General features: G+C 37.8%; 4 protein-coding genes across 5 annotated transcripts in view; 2 read left to right on the forward strand and 2 right to left on the reverse strand.

Moving 5' to 3' along the window:
• The window catches only part of LOC144635549 (uncharacterized), a 184,253-nt gene extending 165,846 nt beyond the window's left edge, over window positions 1-18,407 (reverse strand). The window contains exons 1-6 of one of the 2 annotated variants that reach the window (XM_078494647.1): window positions 18,256-18,407; window positions 17,873-18,130; window positions 17,233-17,316; window positions 16,473-16,624; window positions 15,808-15,982; window positions 14,746-14,829 (exon numbers count right to left, since the gene is read on the reverse strand). In XM_078494647.1, coding sequence (XP_078350773.1) covers window positions 14,750-14,829; window positions 15,808-15,982; window positions 16,473-16,624; window positions 17,233-17,316; window positions 17,873-18,130; window positions 18,256-18,391 — 885 coding nt within the window. In that variant the 5' untranslated portion in view covers window positions 18,392-18,407 and the 3' untranslated portion in view covers window positions 14,746-14,749. Of the gene's footprint in view, window positions 1-13,276; window positions 14,830-15,807; window positions 15,983-16,472; window positions 16,625-17,232; window positions 17,317-17,872; window positions 18,131-18,255 lie in introns of those variants that run through there. The other variant, XM_078494653.1, reaches the window with a different exon arrangement.
• Window positions 3,953-6,294, forward strand: LOC144651121 (microfibril-associated glycoprotein 4-like). The gene is made up of 4 exons (XM_078511016.1): window positions 3,953-4,518; window positions 4,716-4,898; window positions 5,218-5,598; window positions 5,919-6,294. The coding sequence occupies exons 1-4, from the start codon at window positions 4,254-4,256 to the stop codon at window positions 6,179-6,181; spliced, it is 1,092 nt and encodes a 363-aa protein (XP_078367142.1). The 5' UTR covers window positions 3,953-4,253; the 3' UTR covers window positions 6,182-6,294.
• LOC144635519 (uncharacterized) lies at window positions 8,036-13,096 on the reverse strand. Its single transcript, XM_078494620.1, has 4 exons — window positions 12,919-13,096; window positions 10,520-11,111; window positions 9,691-9,963; window positions 8,036-9,414 (listed from the first exon to the last, which is right to left on the reverse strand). The coding sequence occupies exons 2-4, from the start codon at window positions 11,091-11,093 to the stop codon at window positions 8,786-8,788; spliced, it is 1,476 nt and encodes a 491-aa protein (XP_078350746.1). The 5' UTR covers window positions 11,094-11,111; window positions 12,919-13,096; the 3' UTR covers window positions 8,036-8,785.
• A 55-nt stretch (window positions 18,408-18,462) lies between the features above and the next one.
• Window positions 18,463-26,407, forward strand: LOC144635528 (suppressor of SWI4 1 homolog). The gene is made up of 15 exons (XM_078494630.1): window positions 18,463-18,565; window positions 18,752-18,907; window positions 19,718-19,819; window positions 20,329-20,379; window positions 20,814-20,891; window positions 22,335-22,427; window positions 22,593-22,669; window positions 22,912-23,019; window positions 23,226-23,352; window positions 23,622-23,700; window positions 23,989-24,043; window positions 24,591-24,665; window positions 24,971-25,032; window positions 25,552-25,638; window positions 26,020-26,407. The coding sequence occupies exons 1-15, from the start codon at window positions 18,548-18,550 to the stop codon at window positions 26,268-26,270; spliced, it is 1,419 nt and encodes a 472-aa protein (XP_078350756.1). The 5' UTR covers window positions 18,463-18,547; the 3' UTR covers window positions 26,271-26,407.
• The last annotated feature ends 200 nt before the right edge of the window (window positions 26,408-26,607 follow it).

Consider the following 26,607-nt stretch of genomic DNA (forward strand, 5'->3'; position numbering starts at 1 on the left):
TCGCATATGGGCTGAGCTATACCTGATTTTAACAACAACCGTTTAACTAAAATAAGCATGAAGCCGTTAGTAAGATCTATGTGCATGCCACTATCAGTATTCCTAAATTAATTTTTTTGATTTAAAAAAAAATAATAAAAATAAATGTACGTAAGCTTAATTTTAGTGCAAATAAAAGATAAAGAAGTGGGAAAATGCATCTTCGACTGTTACAGAGTTAATTCCCATATATGATCATCATCTTGTTTCCCCTCCAACTGGACCATAAAAAATGTCAACCAAAGGACATTGCTTAGCCTGAAGTTCAACCGTCTTCCCTGGTCGCTTTACTCTCGACATTTCCTTGGCAGTTAGCGACAAGAGAAGACGTCTGAAATTTAGGCTAGATACTGTTTTGAAGCATCATGAAGAATTTCTTAAAAAATTAAGAGGAACGTATTTGCCAAGTTTAGGAATGAAAGAATTAACAACTAAAAAGAACAAATCCAACTCTGCCTGCTGCCACCTATCGCGAAATGCTGCAGCAAGTCTCAGAATGAAAACAGATCATAAAAATCAAACTCCCTTATATATGCACTATACTAGTTTCGCTTATGTAGTAGACCCATCGCAAGTCGGCAACGCTTTTTAGTACGCCTTTGAACTCAAATTTGTTTTCATGGCGCAAGCGAGCGTTTTTAACCGAAATCCTGACTTTCCACTGATGAAGGGCTAAGCCCGAAAGGTCTGGAACTTTAAATTTTTTTAGGCACTTAAAACTCATTTAGTGAGAATTTTATACGTATATTTTTGTACTTTTACAAGTGCCACGCAGCACAAGGAAATTTATTTTTCCTTTTACATTGACGCTTTTTAGTAGTCTGTTTCATCAGCTTATGTTAATAGTTGATGGGTTTCAAGAAGCCGAACTTAAAGGTTGCATTACAAACTTATCCCTCCTGGTATCTTTGACTCTTTGAATCGAGAAAACATCTCCGGTCGTCTTTTTTTTTTTTTTTTTTTTTTTTGACATGTCAGATTCAAAAGGCTTAAAACGTAAACGTGCAAAAAGCTATTCAAAGCTGGGATTGAGCCACTTTCAGATTGGCGATGAAACCAAATTTGACAGAATACGTAAAAATGTAGATACCTCTTGATTCCACGCATGTATACTGAGTTACACTCAGACTTCTACGTACCAAGAGTAAGAACTGTCAAGTACGGGAAACATTCCCTTCGTTTCCTTGGGCCATTGATGTGGTCGAAATTAGACAATAGGGACAAAAACGAAACGTCCGGCTTGCAGCGATTCAAGGCGAACATCAGGGGAAGGGACCTCAGTGGACTTGTCGGAGGAGACACATGCAAAGGGTGTCACCTTTGCAACTCTTGAGCCGAAAACACCCTATAAGTATTAAATATAGGTTCGATATTCCGTATTTTAAAGTAGTATCTTAATCGTAGGAATTAGATGTAAATACAAAAAGTGTTGGAAAATGTAGTATAATTTAATGTAAATAGACCAGAATCGTTTTTATACTTATATTATATTTTAATTTAAACAGTGTCCCCGATTAGTAAGACCAGACACTTAAATAAAGTTATTATTATTATTATTATTATTATTATTATTATTATTATTATTATTATTATTATTATTATTAAATGGTCAGAAATGTGCGATTAGCTAACTTAAAGCCCTGGCCAAACGGAGACGCAAGTGAACGCAAGTTTTCAACTTGCGTCCACTTGCGTCTCCGTTTGGCCAGGCCTTAAGATTGGTGATGTTCAGCTCTTGACGATCGACAGATAAATATACATCTATACAAGCTAGCCCTTGCGAGTTTTTCAAGTTTTTAAGACTCTTGGTAAAAACAAACATTTCATTTCTCCCGCGAACAAAAGGCGCGTTCATTATATGATCAAGATATATGGCCAGTAGTTCAGTAGGGCAGCAACAAGCGGAAACTACAGGTCTGAGAGATAAAACATGCCACACGCTAATTTTCTACTTTAAAAAACATGGAAAATGGAGAGTTACACATCGCGAAGCGCGGCTACATTCGTTCACGAGTATGTAACGATAATTATGCAATGAACCACACCATAAACTTATGTAGCTGGAGAGCGAGCAGATGTAGAATGGTTCTCTGGCTGTTTCAGGCTTTTTTTCCGCGGTAGGAACTTGTGCACTCCTCAGATTGTGGTAGAATATAACTGTTAATACTTGGGCACTACAGAAATCTTGACTGAAAGGTCAGTTAGCCTTTAATATCATGAAATAACTGTTTATGCATCTGTTGTATTTGGGTTTTTACAGGGTGAGGTGATTGGCCCTCAACCAACTCCTCTCACGGAGGGCCAGCGAGTGTTCTTTGTCAGGCCTCTTTCCCTTAACTTGATCGGTGTGACATAGTTGAATCTATCAAGGGCCAAGAAAGCAGTTAACATAGCTCTTGGGATCATAAAGAGGGAGCTGTCTCGGTATAAATCAATGCTGCTAAATTCCAATTCGATCGGGAACAGTGGACGAAGAGCCACCCTGTGGAAGTGCCACTGCAAATTCCCATTTATTTTTTTATTTCTTTATTTATTTTTTATTTTTTTATTTATTTTATTAAATAATAATATAATATATAAGTATGTTACTTACGTGATGTCTAACAATAGTTTTGCATAGTCGTACTTACGGGCATGAGATCCCTCGTCTTCTCTTTTGCGCTGCCGAAAAGTCTCAAAGTTAAGGAAAAATGTCTTGAATACCGTATTTATTCGATTAAGCGCCCTGGGCGCTTATAAAATTTTTGGACCTTGAGAGTGGGCGCTTATTCGAGGTGGGCGCTTATTCGAGGCTGGGCGCTTATTAAATTTTTACGATTTTCAGCAAAAAGTAAGTTTATTTTTGTAAGAAAACAACAAACAACAGCTAAACGTGAAGATGAACCAAATCAGAATTTTAACTGTTCATTGAGAGTTTCTGTAAAATGCTAAGTAAACTCGGTCATGGGAGAACTCTCTTCATTAGTCAATACTCCTCTTGTGCACTTCAGTTTTTTCGTGAGGTGGGGGGTGGGTGCTTATTCGAGGCTGGGCGCTTATTAACTTGTCCTACCTTCAGGATGGGCGCTTTTTCGTGGTGGGCGCTTATTCGAGGTTGGGCGCTTAATCGAATAAATACGGTAAATGCTTAAAAAAAACTGTTGTTAACAATCGTTTAAAACTAAAATAACATTCCGCAACCTTCAGGGGAAAACGCTGGGTAAAATACGCGATTTATCCAATCGAGAAAAAGCAGAAAATAGCACAGTTCATGACACGACGTAAATTAAATAAATTGCTATGCAAATTTCTCAGTGCATCAATTACCGCCAACAATTGTTTCAAATCGCGCCGATTTGTTAAGTTTTATTTTGTTTATATTTAATTGTATTTTGAAGGTACTGTGAAAGCCTTGCCTTGTGAAAGAGTTTCTCGCTCGCATGTAATATAAGAGCAAGCTACAGTCTGCAATGCTGAAACTGTGAAAATGTTTTATCTAGCATTAGAATATTTTTCGCGGGGAGAAATACAGCAATCGACAGGATTAATAAGAAGTTCAATATATTCATGGAATTTATAAAGACGGTAACGGTAAGGTTTAAGTAACAATATTTAACTACAGTACTGTTATGATCTGTTATTGATACTTAATGTCACAGAAGCCACACACTGACTTGTACATACATACATCACCTTTATTAAAAAACGTACTCGGATTTTAAGAGTAGCTACAAGAAAAACTAATTTCTCCGAGAACGTTGCGGTCTAGCCCATTTCTTGTAATTTGATGGAACAAAGCTGTGATTTTTTTGGTAAATAACCCCTTCTGGGTATATTGTCTAATAATTATAATGAGCCAGACTCAAGTCATGACAGAAGCCATGGACTGTAGTGAGTTTGTAGTGTGTGAGTCATCCGCCAGGAATTTAAACAAGAGACTGCTTTTTTATCAGCTTCCAACCTTTGGATACAGCAGTCAAACACCAGTTATTACGGACTTATTATTATGAGTTTTTTTGTCGTGACTATGGAGTCAGTGGCTTGTGACGTTCCGTGGAAATTAGGCGAGATCTGATTGGTGCGCTCATGTAAACACCCTCTTAATACAATTCACGGGAAAAATCTTGTTTGAAAGCTTAAAACTAAATCACATAAACAGATTTAGAGCCTTGCGTAGACATTGCTTCTTCGTAGCTTTTGAAAGCCTTTCCCAAACGTTACAATCTTCGATCGCGATGAAATATTTCTTTCCAGTTCTTCTGCTGGGCAGTTATTTCGTAGCGGTGCTCGCAAGCACAAATCTGACGACGAAGCCTGTGAAAACTAAAAACGGTTCGACGAAAGACTCGCAGTGTAATATTAACAATTACAACTTCTATGCCGGACCAAACTCCAAGAAAATTGAAAATATGTTTTCTGAAGTCAAACAACAGCTGGCTGAACTAAAACAAGAAATGACGGAAGTGAAAGAAAACCTTACTGGCGGTCTGGGTGGAAAAGGTTGGTGACTAAAAACTCAGACTGTTGTTTTAGAATGTTTTTGTATTCCATACGCTACAAAATAATGGTAAAATTTAAAATTGACTATACTCCAAAGTAGATCAAGTCCAAGTACATTTCACTTTAGTATCAATATGCCTTATTACCACCAATCCGTCTTATACTCGACTAAAAACTTTTCTCAAATTTCTTAAAAGCTGACAACAGTACAATGGAAGCTTCACAGTGTAATGCCAGCAACTACGACAGCTTCTTGGCCATACAGAACCACACCAAGGAAATCAAAAATATGTTTTCTGAAGTAAAACAACAACTGGCCGAACTCAAAGGAGAAATCAAGGAAATAAAAGAAAACGTTACTGGTCGCCTGTGTGGAAAAGGTTTGTATGAAAACTTGCTCGAGTGTGATTAACTGTTGCAATTTAGACTGTCTCAGTTTTCAGATGCCTTCTTTTTTAGCCTACAATATAATGTAGACCTTCTGAGTACAGTTTCATTCACAAAATGTTAAAACGCAGTATAAAATACAGTTAGTTCGTTTAGGGTTACCGATTCAATCTTGAAAGCAGTTTTCAAATAGTCTTGCTAATAAATTTTAAGACTTAAGCAAACACTACTTCACTGATAAGCCGTAAACATATGTGTTTGGAGGAATGAAAAATTCGGAAATTGCTAAAATTGATTTTTAATATTGTACAGTTTACAAGAACTGTGCCGACGCTTACAAGTCCGGTGGCAAGATCAGTGGAGTGTACAAAATCGATCCTGATGGTTTGGGAGAGTTTAAAGTCTTCTGTGATCAGAAAACAGCCGGTGGAGGATGGACGGTGTTTCAGAAGAGATTTAACGGCTCTGTTTATTTCGGCCGAACTTGGGATGACTACAAACGAGGCTTCGGCAATCTGAACGGCGAGTTTTGGCTCGGACTGGACAAGATTCACCGCCTGACTGTAAGCAGCAGTAACAAGCTTCGCGTTGACTTGGAAGACATCCATGGTCAAACAGCATTTGCAGAGTACAGCTCATTTTCGGTAGCATACGAGGCAGCAAAATACGAGCTCAGTTTGGGAAGTTATTCAGGTGAAATTATCTCTTCTGGATTAACGTAATTTCGTGAATAAAATGAGCAACCACAACTACACTGTAACTGTGACAGTTTCATTAATATTTTTCAATACTGTAGCTTACATCAGTATTACACGGTATTCTTGGAAAGCATTTATATTTTGTTTAATTGCTGATTCAATGTATGTATTACTTGCAATTACCAGCCCCATTTGGCCCTCAGTGATTGCAGGTGTTTTCTAAATGCGTGATCGGGTGACCTTAGATCTATATAGATCTTATAAGCTATCTATATAGCTTCACACTAACTTGTCTGAATTGCTTTTTTTACCCAGGCACGGCTGGCGATTCTCTTGGCAGTCACCGTGGGTCAGCGTTCAGCACCAAAGATCGTGATAATGACATCTGCCCGGGCTTATGCCATTGTGCCTCGCTTTGGAAAGGCGGCTGGTGGTACTACCATTGCCATCGGGCAAACCTCAATGGTTTGTACATGCCGGGCAATACCAGTCACAAAGGAATGTCGTGGTACCATTGGAAAAATTCCACGGAATCTGTCAAGAGGTCCGAGATGAAGATTCGCCCAAAGGATTTCTAAATTCAGCGTCTTCTACTTCGTTTTGGGGACTTCATTATGTTGTAGTGAAAAATATAATAAGTAAGGGAGCTTCTGCTTTAGTTTGCCCCGGCACTGACTTTTATTTGAAAAATAAAATAGTAATCTCACATATATATGTGCATGCCACTATCAGTATCCTCGATTTAATTAATTTGGTTTAAAAACAAAGAAAGTAAATGTAAGTAAGCTTGTGGTGCAAATAAAAAATATACAATTGGGGGAAAATGTTCTCTTCCTCTGCTACAGAGTTGATCAGCGTCTGGTTTCCCCTGCAACCTTTCAATATTACTACATTGCCTAGCGGACCGTAGGGTAATAAAATATGTCAACCAAGGAATATTACTTAGCCTGAAGTTCAACTGTCTTGTGTGGTCGCTTTACTCTCGAGATTTTCTTGGCAGTTAGCAACCACAGAAGACAGCTGAAATTCAGGCTAGATATTGTTTTGATACATCATTTGATAATAAAAAATTCTTAAAAAAACGAGGAGTACGTTATCCATTGCAAGTAAAGAACATTGATATGTCAAGTTAAGAAATAAGAGAATTGCGAACTAAAAAGTAGAAATTAATCCTACTCGTACCAAGCTTGCTTCCAGCCCACCTATCGCCAAAAACTGTAGCGAGTCTCAGACTGAAAACTGTTTACGTCACCAGCAGGGGAACCCAATCGACTGTTTCGGTGAATATCTGTTCGGAAGACCTATAATCGCCTACGATTTTCGGTTAAAAGTGTGTTGAAAAACTGTATATTTCTTGAACTCAAACTTTCGTGACATGGGGAAAGTAATGCCTGCAGTTTTCGGAGGGAGAAAAATGTCATTTTGGGCACGAAAAAAGGCCAGCTACGATTTTCGAGAAGGTAACAATGGCTCGAAAATTCGGGTAATAATATTTCGTTCCCTAACATTTTCTGAAGTTTGAAAGTTCAGCTTGTGTATCCGAAAAGATACACTTTTCTTAGCCTTTAAAAATTAGGCTTTAAAACACAGAAAAAGGACACTTAAAACAGAGAAACGGTGTTCCTCATCTATAGTAAAATTTGCTCGTTGGGTGCCCCTGCCAGCTAGTTCTTGGGAACTCGCAAACTAGAAAACAGACATTTAATCAAACTTATATATATGCACTAATCTAGTCTCGCTCATGTAGCAGAGCCATCTCAAGTCGGCAACGCTTTTTTTAGGTTGATAATTTAATCTGTTTCACCGACTTATGTGAATAGTTCATGGACTCAAAGAAGCCGAGATTAGAGATGGCAGCACAGAGAACAAAAAAAGCAGTGTCATCATATATTAACAAACTTACACCGTCCTAGTATCTTTTACATGTTCTTTTGGCTCTTTGGAGAAGGCATCTCGTAAAGTCTTTTTTGTTCGACATTTCAGATTCAAAACACTAAAAACCATTCACATGCAAAAAGCCATTGAGGAACTGGGATTGAGCCACTCTCAGATTGGCGATGAAACCAAATTTGACAGAATACTTTCTATCGAAAGTCTGGGCGCGAGATTAATTAACACATGCGCCTATTTCGAATCACCAAAAGCCATCTTAAAATATACCAGGCACGATTTACGTTTTCAATTTTTGTGTAAGCCCTTCTGTAAGCTGGCTTACAGGCTTACACGATTTAGTTATCACTTGTGCAAAGATTGTGTGATGGAAAAAAGTAAATTGGTAGCTTTCTTGCCTGAGGATAGGTTAAAGATCCGTCTGTTGCCATGGCAACCAATTTCTTCTTGCCCATTTTCCCACCAAATAGTCCCTCATTTGAAATCTTATTCTAGCCCCACAACATCCGTCCTTTTCCTCCCGTTTCACTCTAACCGCCCCCTTAAAATAGTAAAACCTTTACTAATATAGAAAAATTCAAGGATCGGAACAATTGAATTATTTATTTTATTTCTATTGCGGTAAAAGCTACACTGGAATATAAGTCTTTTTTTTTTTTTGTCCTAATGCGCTTGCACTGAGGACCCAGCTGGACACGTAAAATGAAAATGCCCCTTGATTCTACGCAGGCATAATAGCAATGTAGAAATGAATTGAATTGCGTTCTTAAGCGTAATAAGCCATTTTAAGATTCGAGATGTTCAGCCATTGACAATTGACGGATAAATATACATCTATAAAAGCTAACCCTTGATATGCATGCCTCAGAAAAAAGGTCAAAAACAGACATTTCATTTCGCCCGCAAAATTCATGTCTAAGATTGATCCAGGAATGGTAACATATGTATAACGTCAGGCAGCTTTACAGCGACTCGTGTATTGTACGACAGATTGTTGTTTGTCTTTTATGAGTAGTATTTTGCGTGTTAGTAACCACCAATACGAGGTACTACTCGAATCAATTGAGCACACGAATATGGACGTCTGTTTACTGTGTAGAAAGCCCATGTAAGAGGTTTGTTCAGTATATGATAACGATATAAGTTATACAGACAACTAAAGCTAAGATAGCGTCTGACTAACAGTATCTTACAAAGAAAGGAAATACCAATTAACTGTTCACTGCGGAAGCAGAGTTCTAAGCATCCTTACTCAAGGGCTCAACGAAAATCTTTTCGAACCACTGAGAGTTCTAGTTGTTCTTTCCTCGAGTTATAGGAGGAAGGACGCCTCCATGCAGTCTGCTGCTGACTGCTGTTCTCTCCTCTGCTCTGATCCTGATGATTTCATAGCAGCTGCCTTGACTTTGGAGGGTGGCTCCTAATGGCAGAAGAGCCGCCTGCATGGTGACAGCCATACTGGAGGGTACAGTCGGGTAAGACTCGTGCGCAGTGCCTCCTGATACTCTCCTCTGCACAGATGGAAGAGATTTCCTTCTTTTTGCCACCTCAGTATTTCCTGTTTTGTTGGAGGGGACGGTTGGGAGAGCTAAGCGATGCGATGATCCCATATTTGGGAACCTCTGTTGACTTCCTGTTTCAACAGACTGCAGTTTTGCTGGCGAGGAGATCTTTGCGCTTTGCTTATAAAGACCAAATGCCGCTTTCTTGTCGATTTTTCCGTCGATGTGTTCCACTGGGGATTTTGCCAAAGGTATGATTCTGAAGTCATCCGGATTCAAGGCATTGTTTGACTGCGGATTGTGTTGATGGGACAGGTGAAAGACTCCATTATCGAAAGCATCTTTAACTTGAGCCCAGTACATCTCTGCCTGTCTCTTGACCCTCTCTTGGCTAATGTCGGAGTCTGAAAATTGGAATCCTGTGAAGTTCACAAAAACAAAGTACGTTATTTAATAATAAGCGTACTGCGGTTTCTTAAGGAAAATGCCATTTTTTGAGCTTAAGCACATCTCATGAAAAGATAGTCTTTTATCAAAGCAAGTGAGGCGCAGATTTATACAAATCCATCCTCATTTGTTTTCTCAACCAGATCAGTCTAACAACTCAACCAGTTTTTTGATCATTGTCGTTATTTTTGTCAAATATAACGTCTCTCTTTATGACTCTTAAGAGATAAACATTCCGCATGTCCTACCGTAAGGAGAATAAAAGTCATCAATCTTCACGGAGCCATCCAAGGTCTCTTGCAGAGGGGCACCTACGAGGGGACTGTGTCGTCTAGGCCCACTACCCTCTCCTCCCAAGATAGCAAATACTTGGTCGTCTTGAAGCACTTGATTCACAAGTGAGCTCATCACAGCTGCTACGTATGGCTCCCAAGAGGTGTCGCCATGGTAACGTGGCGTACCGACGACGCCTAAGATTGAGATCCATTCTCTACCCAGGCCTTTGCTGCATTCTGCGATATCTAAACAAAACAAAGGAGTAAATCAGATTAGCTGGAGTGTAGGTGATGTTGTCATTAGTGTGATAGTTCCACAAACGAGTTTATTTTATGTTTACAGAAAAAATGGGACCCTTGCATTGGAAATCAAGCAAAATGAAAACAGAACCGAAACTAAGGGCATCGTTTTCGCAGATGTTTTCTCTTTAGTCCTTTGAATGCATAGGATTCCTTCACTATATGAAATACACATATTGTTAATGCATAAAAAGGAAATTATTTTACTTAAAAGGCAAGGTTTCTTTCAAAGGACCACTTAACCAAAAAGCTTGTATAACATTGCGTGCCTTCTGGAAGGTGGAATGAATTTAGTCACTTCAAAGTAAACTTTCTTTGCTGTAGGTATTTCAATGGTTTCATTTTCTGGCAGGATCAGCTCACGTCTGAAAGCAACCGCTGCAAATGCTGACTATCTGTCTATAAGATTTTACCAATACCTAACCTAAGACAACCTAAGGCAAATGATACTGTAAGCTTTTGTAAAAGTCCACGTATTGAATTTAGCAGTGATTTGACTTACCCAAGCTCGTAGTTTTCACAGCCACAGCCTTGGTTTTTTCATTTTTCATTACATCTCCCATCTGAAGAACTTTGCCAACATGGACAGTTTGTTTGCGGTACTTTGGAGGGGTCCAACCATACTTGCCGTTCTCAAACACATTGATCAAACATTCGCTGCAGGCATGACTTTCAAGCTTTCCTTGTTTAGAATCCTTTCGTAAAATTGCCTCTGCGATAATCACATCACCGATTTCATGAGGCCTGCTCAGAAGAGATTTAGCAAACCCCAGGAAGATGCCAGCCTTCGGTTTAAGCGTTTTAATGGTCTGAATCACCGCGCCTGATCCACGACATTTGAGTAAGAAAACAATCCGGCAGCCTATTTTGCCAGTGTAAACATAACCTGCATCTCCAATCAGCACTGCTTTCAGCTCTTTTAAGATGCTCGCCACTGCTAGAAATATTTGCTCGTTTTCGGCAATGATCAGAGCGTTAGCAGGGATGTAAATTTTATCAATTTCAACTTTCTCGTATGAAAGTTCTCGTGGCGCTAAAACACACACTGAGGGAGATCTGTTGGGAAATGCGGCCATGATGAGTTCTTGCAGCACCTGAATCAAAAGAGGACGAAATTGACTAAAAATAAAAGAATTTATAGCTGGCGTTCTGCAAGTTTGCAATGTCCGCCAGCCATCCCCTCCCCCCCCCCCCCCACCCAAAAAAATATAAAATCTAAAATAAATACAAAGTAACTGCAAATTTCAGAAAATCTGATCTAAAGTTTTCTAAAAATGTAACAGAAGCTTTTATGTATACTTGAAAAGTCACGTAAAATTACGACAGTTTTGGGTCCGAAAACAACTCTCCACGAACTCTTAGCTGTAAAAAAAAACATACTCAAAAGAAAAAATACAGGAAACACAGAAGGATATCGACACGCGGAAAATCGTCTGTTTTGGCCATAATAATAATAATAATAATAATAATAATAATAACTTTATTTAACGAGGGTAAAAACACTTTACAGTTAAAAACTGAGAAACTAGTGGCCCTCATTATATTATACATAAAAAAAGATAATTGAAATGACTAAAAACAAAATACTAATATAGAGTTTAACTTAAGAAATAGAGAAATGGTCGAGACCTATGTATGATTCCTTAAAGTAATTCACATAATTCTTTTTAAAAAGCTTAATTTTTTGACTAGATCTAATGTTAATAGGGAGCTTATTCTACTCTTTCGCTGCCGTGACTGCAAAAGTCCTTCCTTCTTCGGTTTCACGCGAGTATTTCGGGCATCTCAGGGTTATGCTTCCATGCCTCGACTGTCTCGTAGAAGTATCACTAACCCTTGTCAGTGTATTGGACAAATACTCGGGGCATTGGCCATTAAGGCATTTAAACACTAAGCATAACTTGATTACATTAATTTCGTCATAAAATGGTAGCCAATCCAATTTCTTAAAAAGCTTAATGGTTGTAGACGTTGTACAACAGAGTGTGAACACACCACTTCGATTCAGCTTACTGAATCAGTGTAAACGTTACTGAGAAGAACACAAACTGAATGAAATGCAGCTTAAAATTCACGCACTGGCTTACAATTTGGCTCTAAAGGTCACGCGCAAGTTTATTCCGCAAACGGACATCACTGGACGTGAGAGACAAAGAAAAGAGTTTAAATACGAATACTCGCGTCTTTGCTTGTAATCACCTTAAGAACCGTGAGGAATAAACGAATTGATTATTCCTTATCAGCAATTTAAGAAAATAAGGCTAAGCGTTGCCACAGTAACAGTAATTATATTTGATTAACAATAACAATTATATTGACATGTGACCTTATAAGACGCGCCCTGGCCCGAAAATGTAAATGAACTCGCATTCCTTTTTGTTAAAATATAGAAACTTGAATTGACTGTAACTTGACTAATCACCCTCGGCATCTCAGTAATCTCCAAAAACTCTACCGATATCTCCGCCAAATTTTAACACAGACATCCATTTAGATGTAATCCTCTTAGCGCTCGTTAAAAAAATGTTTAAAACTGTCAACACTGTGGTCTGTCTATTTTCGAGCTGGCGATCTTCGTATACTGAAAAATCGTTAGAGATCGGACAGCTAGTCAAAATGTTATTTTATGGAAGAAGTTTGTTTTCTTATGTTGTTATAACAAACATGGCTCAGCAAGAAACTCTGTATCATTTCCGGACCAAATATTTAAAGTGAAAAGCAAAGCATGACGAGTCGATTATCCGTGAAATTTTTCCGGCTTACGGTAATTTTACAGAAAACCAACCCGCAATATAACAAGACCGCACTTGATATTTGGCGTGGTTAATTTGGTAAAAACCCTAAACTAACAGACTTATTAAAACTACCTCAAGAATGAGTCCGGGAAATTATAATATTTACCTGGGTTATGTCCAACTAGTCACTGAACTTCAAAGGGATATGTTATGGACTTGTCCTTAAAAACACTCCGGCGGCGCGCGTCCGTCCGGCTGTTATGAAGACACTGACAATTTGAATGCTCGATTCATGAGTCATGACTTTAAATCAGTCTTTGCGGTTTGCCACTAATTGTGTTTATACAGGAAGTCTTTGGGGCAGGGTAAGGGACTTTCCCGGCCTATTGTGTAACTCATTTTGTATCTTGCTCGACCAGTTTTGCATGTTTTTGTCCTGAATTTCGTAATTTTAATTAAAAAGATGTTTTCTTTGAGGACAGATGCCACAGTCACAGTACTAAAACATGTAAAACAACGATGGTTCTTTTATTTATTTTACGTTCCAACAAGGTGATGTACTTATTAAAAACGCATCATGAATATTAGATTAGGACACATTTCAAGTACTGTATCATAAATTAAAGTGTTAATTGTGTCATCTTGAAGGGACCACTGTGAACCGTGGGAGTGTATCACGCTCCACTGCACTAAAACTCGTTGTTTTTTCTGACGTGAACAAATTCCCAAGCAAACAGAACTACAAGCTAATGTAAACTGAACTCAACTATTTTGTAGAGTAGTTCTAATGAAAGAAAAATCAGCCTTTGTTTTCCTAAAACGAGACAAACAAGTAAGCATAAACAATAGAACTTAATTTCAAGCTGAGGAAATCAATTTCTTTTGAATCGAAGTTTTATTTGGGCGGTTTTTCGTATAGACTTCACTTCCCGGTTTTGCACAGAGACAAAAGGGTTCAAGAAAATTACCTATCCAAGTTATATTTTAATTTTCCCAATCACGGAAGTTGTAAATCACTGCACGTATCGCGTCTTCGCCATCACTAAACATATTTTTTCATTTATTTGTCATAGGTAGCCTATATTACATGTAACTGTGTATTTGGTTTGTTTGGAACAGCACCACAAAGTGACCGCGTGGTTCCGGTCAAGTTAGCAATCTATAAATATAGTAAACACTTTCGTGGTTTAATATAAGTCTATATATATGCAAATCCCGTTATATAAACACAACAGATTATATTAAAATAGCAATTTAAAAAGGCCAGTCCGGAAATTAAACAACAGATGTATTTTAATGGCCAGTGCTTTAACTAGCGGAACTACCGTAATGTTCCGAAAGACGCGAAAATTGCGATAAAATTTTACGGTTGATAGTAAATCACAAAGGTAGTGAAATAAACGACCCTCCGAAATAAGCGCCCTCAAAACATGTCTCAAAGTAATTTGGCTTTTTTTCTTGTTTACAAAACAAACCAAGCAATTAACAGATACAAGATGCTGAATCGGCCCACAAATGACGAAACTTTTAACTTCAAGAAAGAAGTTAACCTCTGAGAGTAGCAGTAAAACTCCTCAATCCGAATAAAATGGGTCGTTACACGAACTTTTGGTTCGGACTGACTGAACGGTAGTCCTCTACAAGTCAAGCCACGGCCACGCAGTCGTTTTTAGGGGCAATCGTGTTTCACAATCGCCCCTAAAAAACGACTGCTTGCTTTATTTCTCAGCCTTTTTTCTTATTTGTCAGCCTTCTTTCTTTTGACAGAGTTTAAAAATGTAGTAGTTAACAGGCGTTGATTGGTGTCATTATCTATCCAATTGTTTTTCTTTTACATTTATAGCAATTTCAAAAGTGTTTTTAAAATTCTCTAGCCATGACACCATTGCTGACATTGTTGCCCAACACAAGCTACACAAATGTTCTTTCGTTCCTTGTAATATCTAGTTTTCTGAAGTCATAATCAATGAGCACTTGCCCGCCAGCTGCCGTACTGTTTATCTTGATGACGTTCCTCTGTTTGTGTTGGAAAAGACTGTCACAGGCTGTTCCATATTGTCTTCAAGAGTTCTTCTGACTGCCGTAAAAAGCGAAAAGAACACTTATTGCATTGTAAAGCAGCTTGCATCAATAAAAACCCCAGTTTATCACGCCCAGCTATAACACTGGACAGCGCATTCCAAACGCATAGTATCTGTAAAAGTGTTATCTTTGCTCTAAATTGAGATAGGCATGAGCACCAACGAAAAACTTCCGATTTTATTTCTTTGGACACGAATATCTCTTCGGAGAAGAAAAACCTCCATACCGTAATGATTCGATTTAGCGCCCGGGGCGCTTATTTACTTTTGGCACCTTAAGGGAGGGCGCTTATTCGAGACGGGGCGCTTATTTATTTTTTTGCGAAACAACCAAATGCTAAAAACAAAACTAGCAATAACATAAACTGTATAAATAGTAACAAATTGTTAAAGTTCAGTTACTTTTACAAGAATTGTTCATTTGAGCAATAAATTTATACATGTACAGTACGATGAATGTTCATGAGTTTATCTTTTCGACGTCGACGGTTTCAGTAGGGTCAGTTAGCCACAATAGGAGCGCTTTTAAGAATAGGGGCGTGTATAAGAATGGGGGCGCTTATAAGAATGGGGGCGCTTATTGGAATAGGGGCGCTTATTAACAAAAACACATTCGAAGGAGGGCGCTTATTCGGAACCTGGGGGCGCTTATTCGGAAGGGGGCGCTTATTGGAAGGAGGGCGCTAAATCGAATCATTACGGTATGTATCAACGGTTACCTGAGTTTTTTTTTCAGACAATCCGGGACACTGTTTATCGAACAGTGTCGTTTAAAGAGGGTCTTGAGAGAAAAGTCTCAGCAAGCAATTTTAGAGATAAAGAATTGCCTCACTAGAAAGTTTCTGCTTCTACCACGTTTGGCTACCATAGAACCTAGAAAAGTGCAAGCTTATTAAAATATTTAGGTCTTCAAATTCTGCGGCCAGGATGCTCCCTGATGACTAGATATCTGTAACACATTACAAAGACCTTACATGTTTCAGAATCCACTCTGTACGGTACATAAGTCCCAATATTTAAACTGTTCGCTTGCCGTCTGTTATTCTCAAGTGTCTTGGACAGTAAAGCTGAAAATCTTTGGAGTCCAATGCCGAGAGCATCAAAATTAATCAGTGAAGTAGAAGCTTGTCTTTGAGATACGCCCTTCCACTGTAAAAAATGAAATAAAAAAAAGCGAAAAAGTAATAATAAATTACATTTTCAGGAAAAAACAGTTTTCATGGTTCTTTTGAGTTCTCCAAACTTCTGCAAGTGATTCCTAAAACATTATGGTAACGCAGTGTGTAAATAGACCGTTTCAAGATTTTTTTGCCATATTGCCGGAGATCCAAACTAACATGACGCAAAAAAGAAAAACGGTTTTTAAACCAGAAAATCTTAAAGGATCCACTCCGAACCAGATTAATTAGTGGGTTCACGGTGAGGAGCATGCATTTCTTGTTCTCTCCGCCGTGCAAAATATCTTTTATTCTGTAAAAACAGTGACTTTGAATGTGCATTGCTTCTGATTTTCCTTTTCAAATACGTATTGTAAGAAACACTACTAACAAAGTCAACTTTAATTATAGTCAGTTGAACTGTAAGGGTGGAGTAATTTTTTAGAATCACCGTATTTACGAATAAGTTATGTTGTACATACTTTATGCACTACGTATAAATTGACAATAATTTGCTCTGATGCCAGGCTAGCAGTCCATGAAAAGTGTCCCATCTTTCGTCTTTCATTGTAAGGTGTCTCTTTGTCCACTTGCCTAGCTTCTGGAAATCTTTTGAATATTTGTCGTGCTACAACTGAAACATGATAACACATTCAGGTCTTGGCTCAATCATGTAACTCTGTTACGTTTAATGTATGCAATAACCTAACAAATTTATCAAATGAAAATAACTGAAAAACGGAAAAAAAGAAACACAATTTTTTTTCAGAAGGGACAAAAAATACGGTAACTAAAACCTCAGGCAGCTGCCTCACCTTTCACTTGAAAGTCAAGAAAATTTGTGTCTAAATTTTCTCCAGTGCCCACTAGGCTAGCCTGCTTCTCACTTGGTAGGCTACAAATTTGGACAAAATTAACTAGAACGTTTCCTATTTCACCACTCAGTGTTGCATTTTCCAAATTGACTGACTGTGCATGCTTTTCTAAAGCAACATTGAACAAGTAAATGGCAAATATTTTCTAACCAAATGGTCCAAGTTTGTAGCTGTGGTCCAAATGTTCAAAATCTGACATTCCAAGAGGGAAAATTTGTGGAAAATTGCATGTCTGTGACATAGCAAAATACATTTTTTCGTGCATGACAAAGTTTCTTGTCGGAAATCACCCCCCAAATTCTGTTGGTTATTGAAAAGAAAATATTGATATGTACACCTACACTATTTAACATAAAGTTGTACATACAGTCAGGAGGGATGCTGTGTTGGCAGTCACAGTAACACAGGATTACATCACATTCAAACAGGCTGTCAGTGTTTCCAGTTGCCTCTAGTGAAGAAATTAATGATCACAACATTTAACACTTAATGACTAATCCTGAGGGAAACAGTGACAGTGTTCAGAACCTCTTTACTGTAATATGGGCACCAAAGGTGCAGGGAAGAGTGTCCATATTATGGAGGTGTCTGTATTACAGAGGTAGAGTTTATATGGATTTTTGTTTTTTGTTTTTGTTTTCTCATCAACATTCGCAGGTAACAGATTGCACTGTTATCCAATGACTTCATAGATTTGCAATGTTACCCACTCAGAGATTTTTGGCAGGAAACAGTGGAGTGGGACAGGGGGTAAGAGCCCAGGAGAATAGAAGGCAGGAAGGGTAGTGTAGCACAAGAAGAGGATTGCAAAGGTGGCAGGAACCAGGAGAAATTGAGAAAAATTTTGCAACATTTTGTAATTTTTTGCAGTAGAAACAGAAGAGGTGGGAACCACTAAGGGAGGGCAGTAACTGGAAGTAAGAAGTACAGAAAGCAGGAAGTACAGGCACCGGACACCACTGCACTCCCCCCCCCCCCCCTTCCCCCACCCCCATTAGGTAACTCGCCTTGTGTGCTATCACCTTTTTCTTTAAAATAAGATGACACTTTTTCTACAGGCAACTCCATGTTTACCACGAAGCGTTTGAGCGGCTCAAATAGCTCTTCACAGTCCCAGAAATGTCTCTTTTCTTCTTCTTTTCTGTTCTCCAACTTGGAGTTTTGCTGCCTTCTTTTTTCCTGTTCAGCTTCCAGTTTCTCCGTACTTCCCCATTTCGAAATGGCCACAGATTCCACTGCAGATAATTTAAATATTTTCATGGGAGCTAGAGAGAACGTAGAATGGAAACCTTAATAAAACATTATGGACAAGAAAACATGAAGAATGAGGAATTTGTACGCGATAGAAACATGGAAAATTCAGTTCATTTAAGAAACAAACGATACTAACCATAACTTTTATTGACAGGGTTGTCCTTCAGCGTGAACTCTAACCCTTCCAAATCGTTATCTATCAGCAGATATTTCCTTTTCGCTGTTCCTTTGGATACTACTTCTCCTTTATCAGTGTTCGAAAAATCCGCCATATTGACTACGATCGCGTCGGACTGGTGCTAGTAGATACCATTCCTCTCGAGTGAAACGCCTGGAACTTTTCTTGCACGTGTGTTTGTGAAAAGTTTTCTTTGGCGAGAAAGCGAGATTTGAGGTCTTCCAAATACAGTTTACTGAACAGTTTGAGAATGGGAAAGACACGAAGGGTATGTTATTAGTGACCATAAACTCTCAATTGTTTTAGTGTCGCATTTATCTTCGAAACTGTGAAAGGAGATTGTCAAGAAACATATTGAAACATAAAGCTGTAACCATACCATGTGATGTTTCGAGCGTCATTTTCGTTGATTTGACCTTGTGTAGTCTTCTTTTTTTTGCTCTTTGTTTTTCAGAAGAAAAGGAAGACCCATCAAGATCTAACAGAAGAAGAGGTCGGCAAAGTGCCGCACAGTTTTGTCATGCACAGGGGTGATGTGGGGAAATCTGTGTTACAGCTTGAGATGGACATTAGACATGTAATGGAACCATATACTGCAATTAAGTTAAAGGTAATGTAGAGTGCCTATTTCTGATTGTTCTGTTTCAGTAGATCTTTCACCGTTTTTTTCGGGGGTTCTTAAGTTTACTGTGTCATGTTATTAGCCAACTGGGCAGCCCCCCAACCAGTTGGGATTTTAATCAAGTTTCTGTTTATTTAATCCTGGCATGTCCAATCGAACGTTTGGTAATCGAACCCAATCGAACACCAATCGTTCGATTGGGTTCGGTAATCTAACATAATAAAACTCACAATAAAATTTGGTCAATGGAACACAATCGATTGTCGATTACCAAACAGTCGATAGTTGTACTCAATCAAACATTTGATTACCGAACAGTCAACAATAACGTAATCGAAGGTTCAATTACCGAATCCTCTGCGGTGCGCCATCTCCCTGATAAGTACTGCCTGACTGACTTATCAAGAGACGGATTCCGAACAAAATCGAATCGGATTGAGTTTGATTGTGTTCGATTGGTTCGCTTGGTTTGAAAATAGAATTCACAGGAATCCAACAGCAACCATTCGACTACCAAACCAAATCGAATGGTTGGTGTTGGATTGGTTCAATTGATTTTCGGTTCGATTTTGTTTGATTGGATACGCCAGATTAAATACAATATTAAATACCTTGACTCTTATTTTTTTGCTCTTTAACCTACTTCAAGAAAGATGTGGTTTTTGTTCATCATGGTTTGAAAGTTAGATGAACTCAAAATACCCCCTCCTCATGTGCTATAACTTGGTTATTGTGTATGTAACAATTATAATTTATTGTAATGATTTGTTTGTTTTATTAACAATAAATAAATACTAGGTGAACAAGAAAAATGTTGTCAAGGACTTTGTGAATGTTGCTGGACCTCTTGGTGTGACACACTTACTGATGTTGTCTAAAACTGAAATGGGAACATACCTGGTATGTGATATATATTGAAAATTAAAAATTAAAATAATTATATTAATCAGCATTAATTAAGCAGCATTACAGTTAAACTCAATTAGCTGAACCTCAAAATTTTATGTTTATTTCTGGTTACCCATCAAGACAACTTTACCAATCAGAATTAAGTTAAGATGAAAGAAACACTTTGATATATTATTGTGGTTATATATTTTTACTTTTTTTCATTATCTAGTCTTTTGTTGACCCATTTTCACGAGTCCCACTGAGTCCAGATAGTTGAGGTTAATTAAGTGTAGACATGTAGAAAAAAACAGTAAAGGCATTTATGGTGACCTATCCATAGTAAGTTTTGGATGGCCATAAAATAAAATATGGAAAATGGTATATTGAGCTAAAACAGTTATAGTTAAATTAGACTAAAATTAATACCAAAATTTATGTAAGCTGTGAATTTTGTTTTACCTTGGATTAGTTTCGAGTAATTTTTTACTTTGTTTGTCAACTGCTTTTTTTGTCCTTAGAGATTTTGTCGCACACCAAGAGGACCAACACTGACTTTCAGAATTCAAGAGGTATGTGTATACAAATTAAATTGTCAATTCTCCTCATTGATTTCATACATTTCTTTTCACAACAGTTCTGAAAATTTGGTGATATATCTGACAGCATTCCTTAGCTGACAGTACAGTTCCCTTACTGTTTGACTGCATATCTTATTGTCAGGAGAAATCATTTATTGGTGACTCCTGAAAATAAGAAGTGAGAAGTTAGGAGCTGATAAGAATTAGCTATCATCATATCATCATCATCACCATCGTCATCATCATCATTAATTTAATTTAATATAAACTGTAAACTAGATAATTATTATATGAGCTGGACTTTGGTGTTCTGGATGTAAAGTTAAATTAGAAAAGATTCCTGACCAACAGTTTATTTGACATGAAATCCCTTTTAATTGCACAATCAATGCACAACAATATCATTCATATCATTCATATGGCAGTATTCCTTGACAAAAGATGTGGTGTCTTTACTCAAGAAACCCAAGACATTTGGAATGCAATTTAAAAAGCCACCTCTGGTAAGAAGAAATCATCTTCAATTAATTTTATTAGGCACTTTGTAAAGTCAAGTAGCTATTTTTCCAACTCTGTCAATAGTTTAAAAAAAAAACTAGCTACAGGCAGCGTGACCAACTGGCTTAGAGCACTAGTCTATATCCATCTCGTCTGCCTCAGGCTGCCAGTTAAGATTTCTAACCATATTTAGTTAATATGTTTATTTGAAATATTTGTGTTTCTTCTGTTTGCCGCATCTCAAAGCTATTAGTGCATGACTTTTCACTAAAAGTAGCATCGCGCAAAACTCACGATAATTACATCGACATATTGACATGTGTATAATTCTTCGATAAATTTCGAGTAAAATGCGAAAGTTTGAAGGAAATCGAGTCAGAAATGGTGAAGTTAATTTTTGAAAGGCATACAGCACAACATTTATTTCGATCGAGTCACCTTAAATGAGTGATCGCTAGCTAGTAAACATCAAATCTTGCGTAACCGTGACCAAGGAGCCGGCTGGGCCGCGTGAACACTCTGCTCTCTGTTTAGAGTGAAATGTATATTTTTGTGTCATTCGAGTGTTTTACCAGAAGAGAGGACTGAATAATCACATAGCAAAACCAAAGACCGCTTGAATTGGACATGTCCAAGCTATTTAAAACTACCACTATGTCAGACCCATGCCAAGCGATCGCTCGCCTGTAGCTATAAATAATCATTCACCTATTTTAAAAATATTTACGATTACTCTGCGCTCTGTTTGTGTGAAATATTTATTTTTGTGTTAATCAAGTGTTTGGCTCGGAGTGAGTACAATTTAGCCGGAACGTGTTGAATGTTGCAAAACAACGACTTGTTTTCTGGATATTCCAATTTTTGTTCTGAGTTTATTTTGGGAATCGAAACGAAAATTGCAAGCTCATCAAGAATGTGTCAAGGCATGGGAACACGTCATCAGGCCAGGGGAATTACCTGCTTATTACCTTTATTTTTGGTGGGACGATGCTAAATGAAGAAATACAACGGGATGGCCTTAGGACTTCTTTTTAATGCCATTCATGAACTGGTTTGGGTTTATTTTATTGAACATTCGGAACATAATAAATATTTGCATGCATAAGCAGGAATTTATCCGGCATGTGGTGAAGGAAATTCATGTCACGCACACTCCGTGACTCATGCAAACAAGATTTGTATGTTTCTCAAGTGACTGCTTTTCTTAAGAATTTTTTACTGTGCGGCGCTGTGCCTTTCTAGCCAAAGAACTGAAAGGGGTGGTCAAGCATTAACCGCACGGTTTAAAACTGCTTGAAGTTTCTTGTTACAGTTATTAATTATTTTTACATTTACAGTAAAATGAATTTCAAAATATCATTAAGTTTACAAACAAATTATGAAATGAATTTCAATGGGGTGATTGATTTTTCATTTAAATAAAAAATGTGTAATAATTTGCGTTTCAGTTGGTGTTGAATGGTTTTTCTACTGACAGCCTCCCAATGAAACTCATGACAACCATGTTCCAAAACTTATTTCCTTCAATTAACATCCAAAAGGTAAGTGGAGTTTACTTATACATGAACTGTTTGATAACTGATCTCGTTCAGATAATGAGTGACAGTCTTTTCCTTGTCCTACTGCATGTAGCTCCACAGCTGTACTGTTTGATAAATGATTTCATTCAGATAATGAGTGACAGTACTTTCCATGTCCTACTGCAGGTCCAGCTGTCAGAGATAAGAAGATGTGTCTTACTAAGCTACAACTCAGACACAAAAACTATTGACTTCAGACATTAGTAAGTTGGATTCCAGGCTCTTGTGTGTTATACATTTTTAAAAGCCCTTAATAAAACCTACACAATACATGTATGCTCAGGGGAGTTTCAACTTTATTTTAAAAGATATACAGCCCTTAGATTCATTTTGAAAATTATTTTGATTAGAAATGTTTTTCCTGTTTATACCTATCAACCAAAACAGATGAATGGAAGAGGTTTCATGTTGTCTTGATTGCATGTCTGTTATTTCCCTCTTGCAGTAATATTCAAGCTGCTCCTATTGGAATAAGCCGTGGAGTGAAGAAACTGATCCAAACTAAACTTCCAAACATGTCACAATTAAGTGATATCAGTGATTATGTCCTGAGGTATTACAGCTCTGTTGTAATTTGTTATTTTGTGTGTGCATATATAATTATGTATATTATGTGTAACATATTGGAAACTGACCAGTGTTTGGCCAGAGTAACAGTGTTCTGCTGTGCAAAATAAAGTGCAACTGTGTGACAAGTACAACTATTGTTGACTATATATTTAAGCGCTTTGTGCTTACATGGCTGCTGTACATCAACAGAGGTGGGTGTGGTTATGGTTCAGAGAGTGAAGGCGAAGAACCTGTAGACTCCAGAGTTACACTGCCACAGAATGTGCCGGGAAGAGGCAACGCTAAGGCACAGCAGAGTGCAATTAGACTTACTGAGGTATTACAAAAACATACTAAATTATTTCCTTGCTTACTGTAGTTTTGATTTCATTTTGCTTGATTGTTTACTTGCTTGCAATTCGTGTTCTATTTTTCATTAATTTGTTTGGTTATTCAACCGTTGGTTCATTTGTTCGCTCCTTTGTTCGTTAATTCCTTTTTTATGTGGATTTTGTAGCTTCTAGTCATGAAGTAGATGGCATGAAGTAGATATTGGTAGATTATTGTCAGTGATATTACATGTATTTATAAACATTCTGCTTTCAGCTTGGTCCTCGAATGTGCCTTCAGCTTGTTAAGATTGAAGAAGGGATGTGTTCTGGAGAAGTTCTCTTTCATGAATTTGGTGAGAGTAAAAAATGTTCTGTTGCAAATCAAGAATGTGTATTTTCACTCAGCATACTTTGTATGCAGTGCAGCTCCAAATGAAAAAAAAGTAAAAACAGAAAGAAAATGTTATTAACCATATCTTTCTGAAAGGAACACAGACAAATATAGATCCTTTAGAAATTTTTCTGAAATTTGCTAGAAATTTGTCTGTACATTGTATTACCACAGAAAATTTTGTGGTTCCATTAGATGCCTTTTGTTGACTATCATGCTAACATTTTGCTTTTTTTTGTCTGTCACCAAGTTCAAAAGACACCTGAAGAAATAAAAGAGATGAAAAAACGAAAAGAAGAAGCAAGGTATATAATTACAATTTATTGACATTATTTTAAGAGCATTTGGACATGCAAAGGAATTCTTGCTTTTGTAGACTTATCATCTATTTCTTTAATTTGACCCCGCTACAAACCCTTACTATTGCAAGGTAGTTAACATGAAAAACAGTTACTATATAAAACTGTTGTCACAGAGCAATACCAAGCCTAGTACAGCTGACACCCACCAGAGGTTGGTGGATATGGCTACACATTGTCTCTCAGAATAATTATCTATTCATCAAATTCTCTCAAAACCCAGTCACTTTCCAATTTGTACTCTCCAATTATCCGCATTAACAAGATCATGCTGAAAGTTATGTGAGTTAATTATCTTCTGAAAGCCACTTGCTTCACTTGTGCTCAGTTAATTATTTAAAACCAGCTTGAGACCACACATGGAGTACAAATGTTGCCGTGCAGTTTTTACCATCTGTGTGAATGAGGACTTTATACTAAGCTCCTTAAATGTACCTTTATGGTGCCAAGTTGAATGTTGATGACACGTCTCTAACATTGCATTGTTTAACAGGAAGTTAAAGGAGCAGAGGAAAAAACAGCAAGACGAAAATATCAAGAGAAAGGAAAAAGAGAAAGAACTTAACAAGTAGGTCACTATAGGAACAGGATTGTTACATGACTGCGGAAAGAATTGTCAATAGTGCTTAGGTTTTCCAAGTTGTCAGTGATAGAAGATGTTTATGATCATATGGCGTGGTCAAGACTCAACTGAATATGAGTTAAATTGATCTACCAAAGTTACCATTTCTATGGAGTTGTCCTAGGAGCAAAATGGCTGACTCCCTTTAAATTCCTTTTAGTTTTTAGCTTCAGGTTCTCTGGAACATTGCCTATGTCGTGCTGGTTGATTTTCTGCATACTATATATTTCTCATGTTACTTTGTTTCACAGAGCTCGAAGTATTGAAGGTCAAAAGAAGAAACATAAGCTGGAGACAGATGCTGATAATACAGGTTTGTTTTGTTGGAAACAGTATTAAGAAGGCATTAAAAGGAGTGAAACACCCCCCCCCCCCCCCACCCCACCCCACCATCACCTCCTGACCACAGTCATTCCATAGTTCTTTCTCTGATGACCCTAATGTGTTGTTTGGCTTTTGTCATAAGTTTCCGTGTTAAGCTTTATTTTCATTTTAAAACCTGAAGAAAACTCCGTACTGTCTGGTCATAAGGAACAGTCACTTCTCATTGCTCGTTCCCAATGCTCGCTCGGACGTCACCCATTTCTAATGCTCTAAGCGAAGCAATTTGGTCTGGCCAAGCTCAATTTTTTTCGGTACAGAGGAACAGCAATACGCTGGACTCATTGTAGACATAAGAAGAGAAAAAATATCCTTCCCTTTGGCCATAGTTAGTGTACCAACTATGCTTTGGCGTACCTACATGTACATGTAGAGTATTCCTGGTATTGGTAAAGTTTCAACGTTAAACAAAAGTAAAACAAGAGAAATGAACGACGATTTGCTTTGACAGATGACGTAGCCATGGATACAGGTGACGTCATGGACAGCGACGATGCTGATTGGTACAGAGACGAAGTTGGTGAGGAACCTGACCCAGGTATGTCATGACGTCACACATGTTACAATATGACACAAAGAAAGGATTACAAGATTTAAAAAGAATTCAAATATAACAGAATGTTCCTCAATGCAGTTGAATCAAACGGCAGTTATGTCGTTAGGCGCGAATCCCCCGATGTTGCATATGGAACAAGAAGAGTTTGTTTATTTCTCTTGGCAAATTTAGTCAAGGCACAGTTTGCTGTTTTATGTCTTTTATCGGGAAGATTTCAGATTTCTATTCCCTCGGAGTTTTCTGGGTGAATCTGTAATAAATAGTCCATGGTTAGGACCTTTTTTCTATTCAAAAATTTCTCTTATTTTATTAATTAAACAGCGACCTTTACCTTAGTTATTTTGTTTTGTTTTTTTGCTGCAGAGCTTTTCCCGAAGGTGCGTAAAAGAACAAAGTCCAAGGAAGCTACAACGAAACCGGGCAAAAAGAGAAAGCACTCAGAAACAGTTAATAACACAAAAACAACCAAGAAATCTTCCAAAGAAACAGAACATCGAAAATCCCAGCAAGACAGAAAAATCAAGAAATCCGTGAAGTTTAAACCGGTTAAAAAAGGAGGACCTCGAGGGAATAAAGGAAAGAGTCTTAAATCGAAAAGAAAGTCAAAAAAGTAATAAGAATTAAATTAATAACGAATAAAAATGACAGAACCAAGCAATTTACAGGAGGAGGGGCAGGATATCATTACCACTCAATACTGGATTGATTTTTTGAATTAAACGACGTTTTTCATTAAATATAGCTTGACACATGTTACGTTGAGACACCCGTATATGTCTGCTTCTATATCCCAATGCAGTACTCGCCGCTTACACCCTAGCTTGCGTAGCAGGCGTCTGTGTTCTTTTTTACGCGTTTAAAAGAGTGCACAATCGATTTCTTCCTCGCGTGACCCCCTCGCGCCTTTCGCCTTTACCATCCGAGCGCGCTCGAAACTACGCATCCTCGGAG

The sequence above is a fragment of the Oculina patagonica genome, chromosome 1 (assembly GCF_052425735.1).
Source record: "Oculina patagonica isolate OP01 chromosome 1, crgOcupat, whole genome shotgun sequence".
Taxonomy (NCBI): domain Eukaryota; kingdom Metazoa; phylum Cnidaria; class Anthozoa; order Scleractinia; family Oculinidae; genus Oculina; species Oculina patagonica.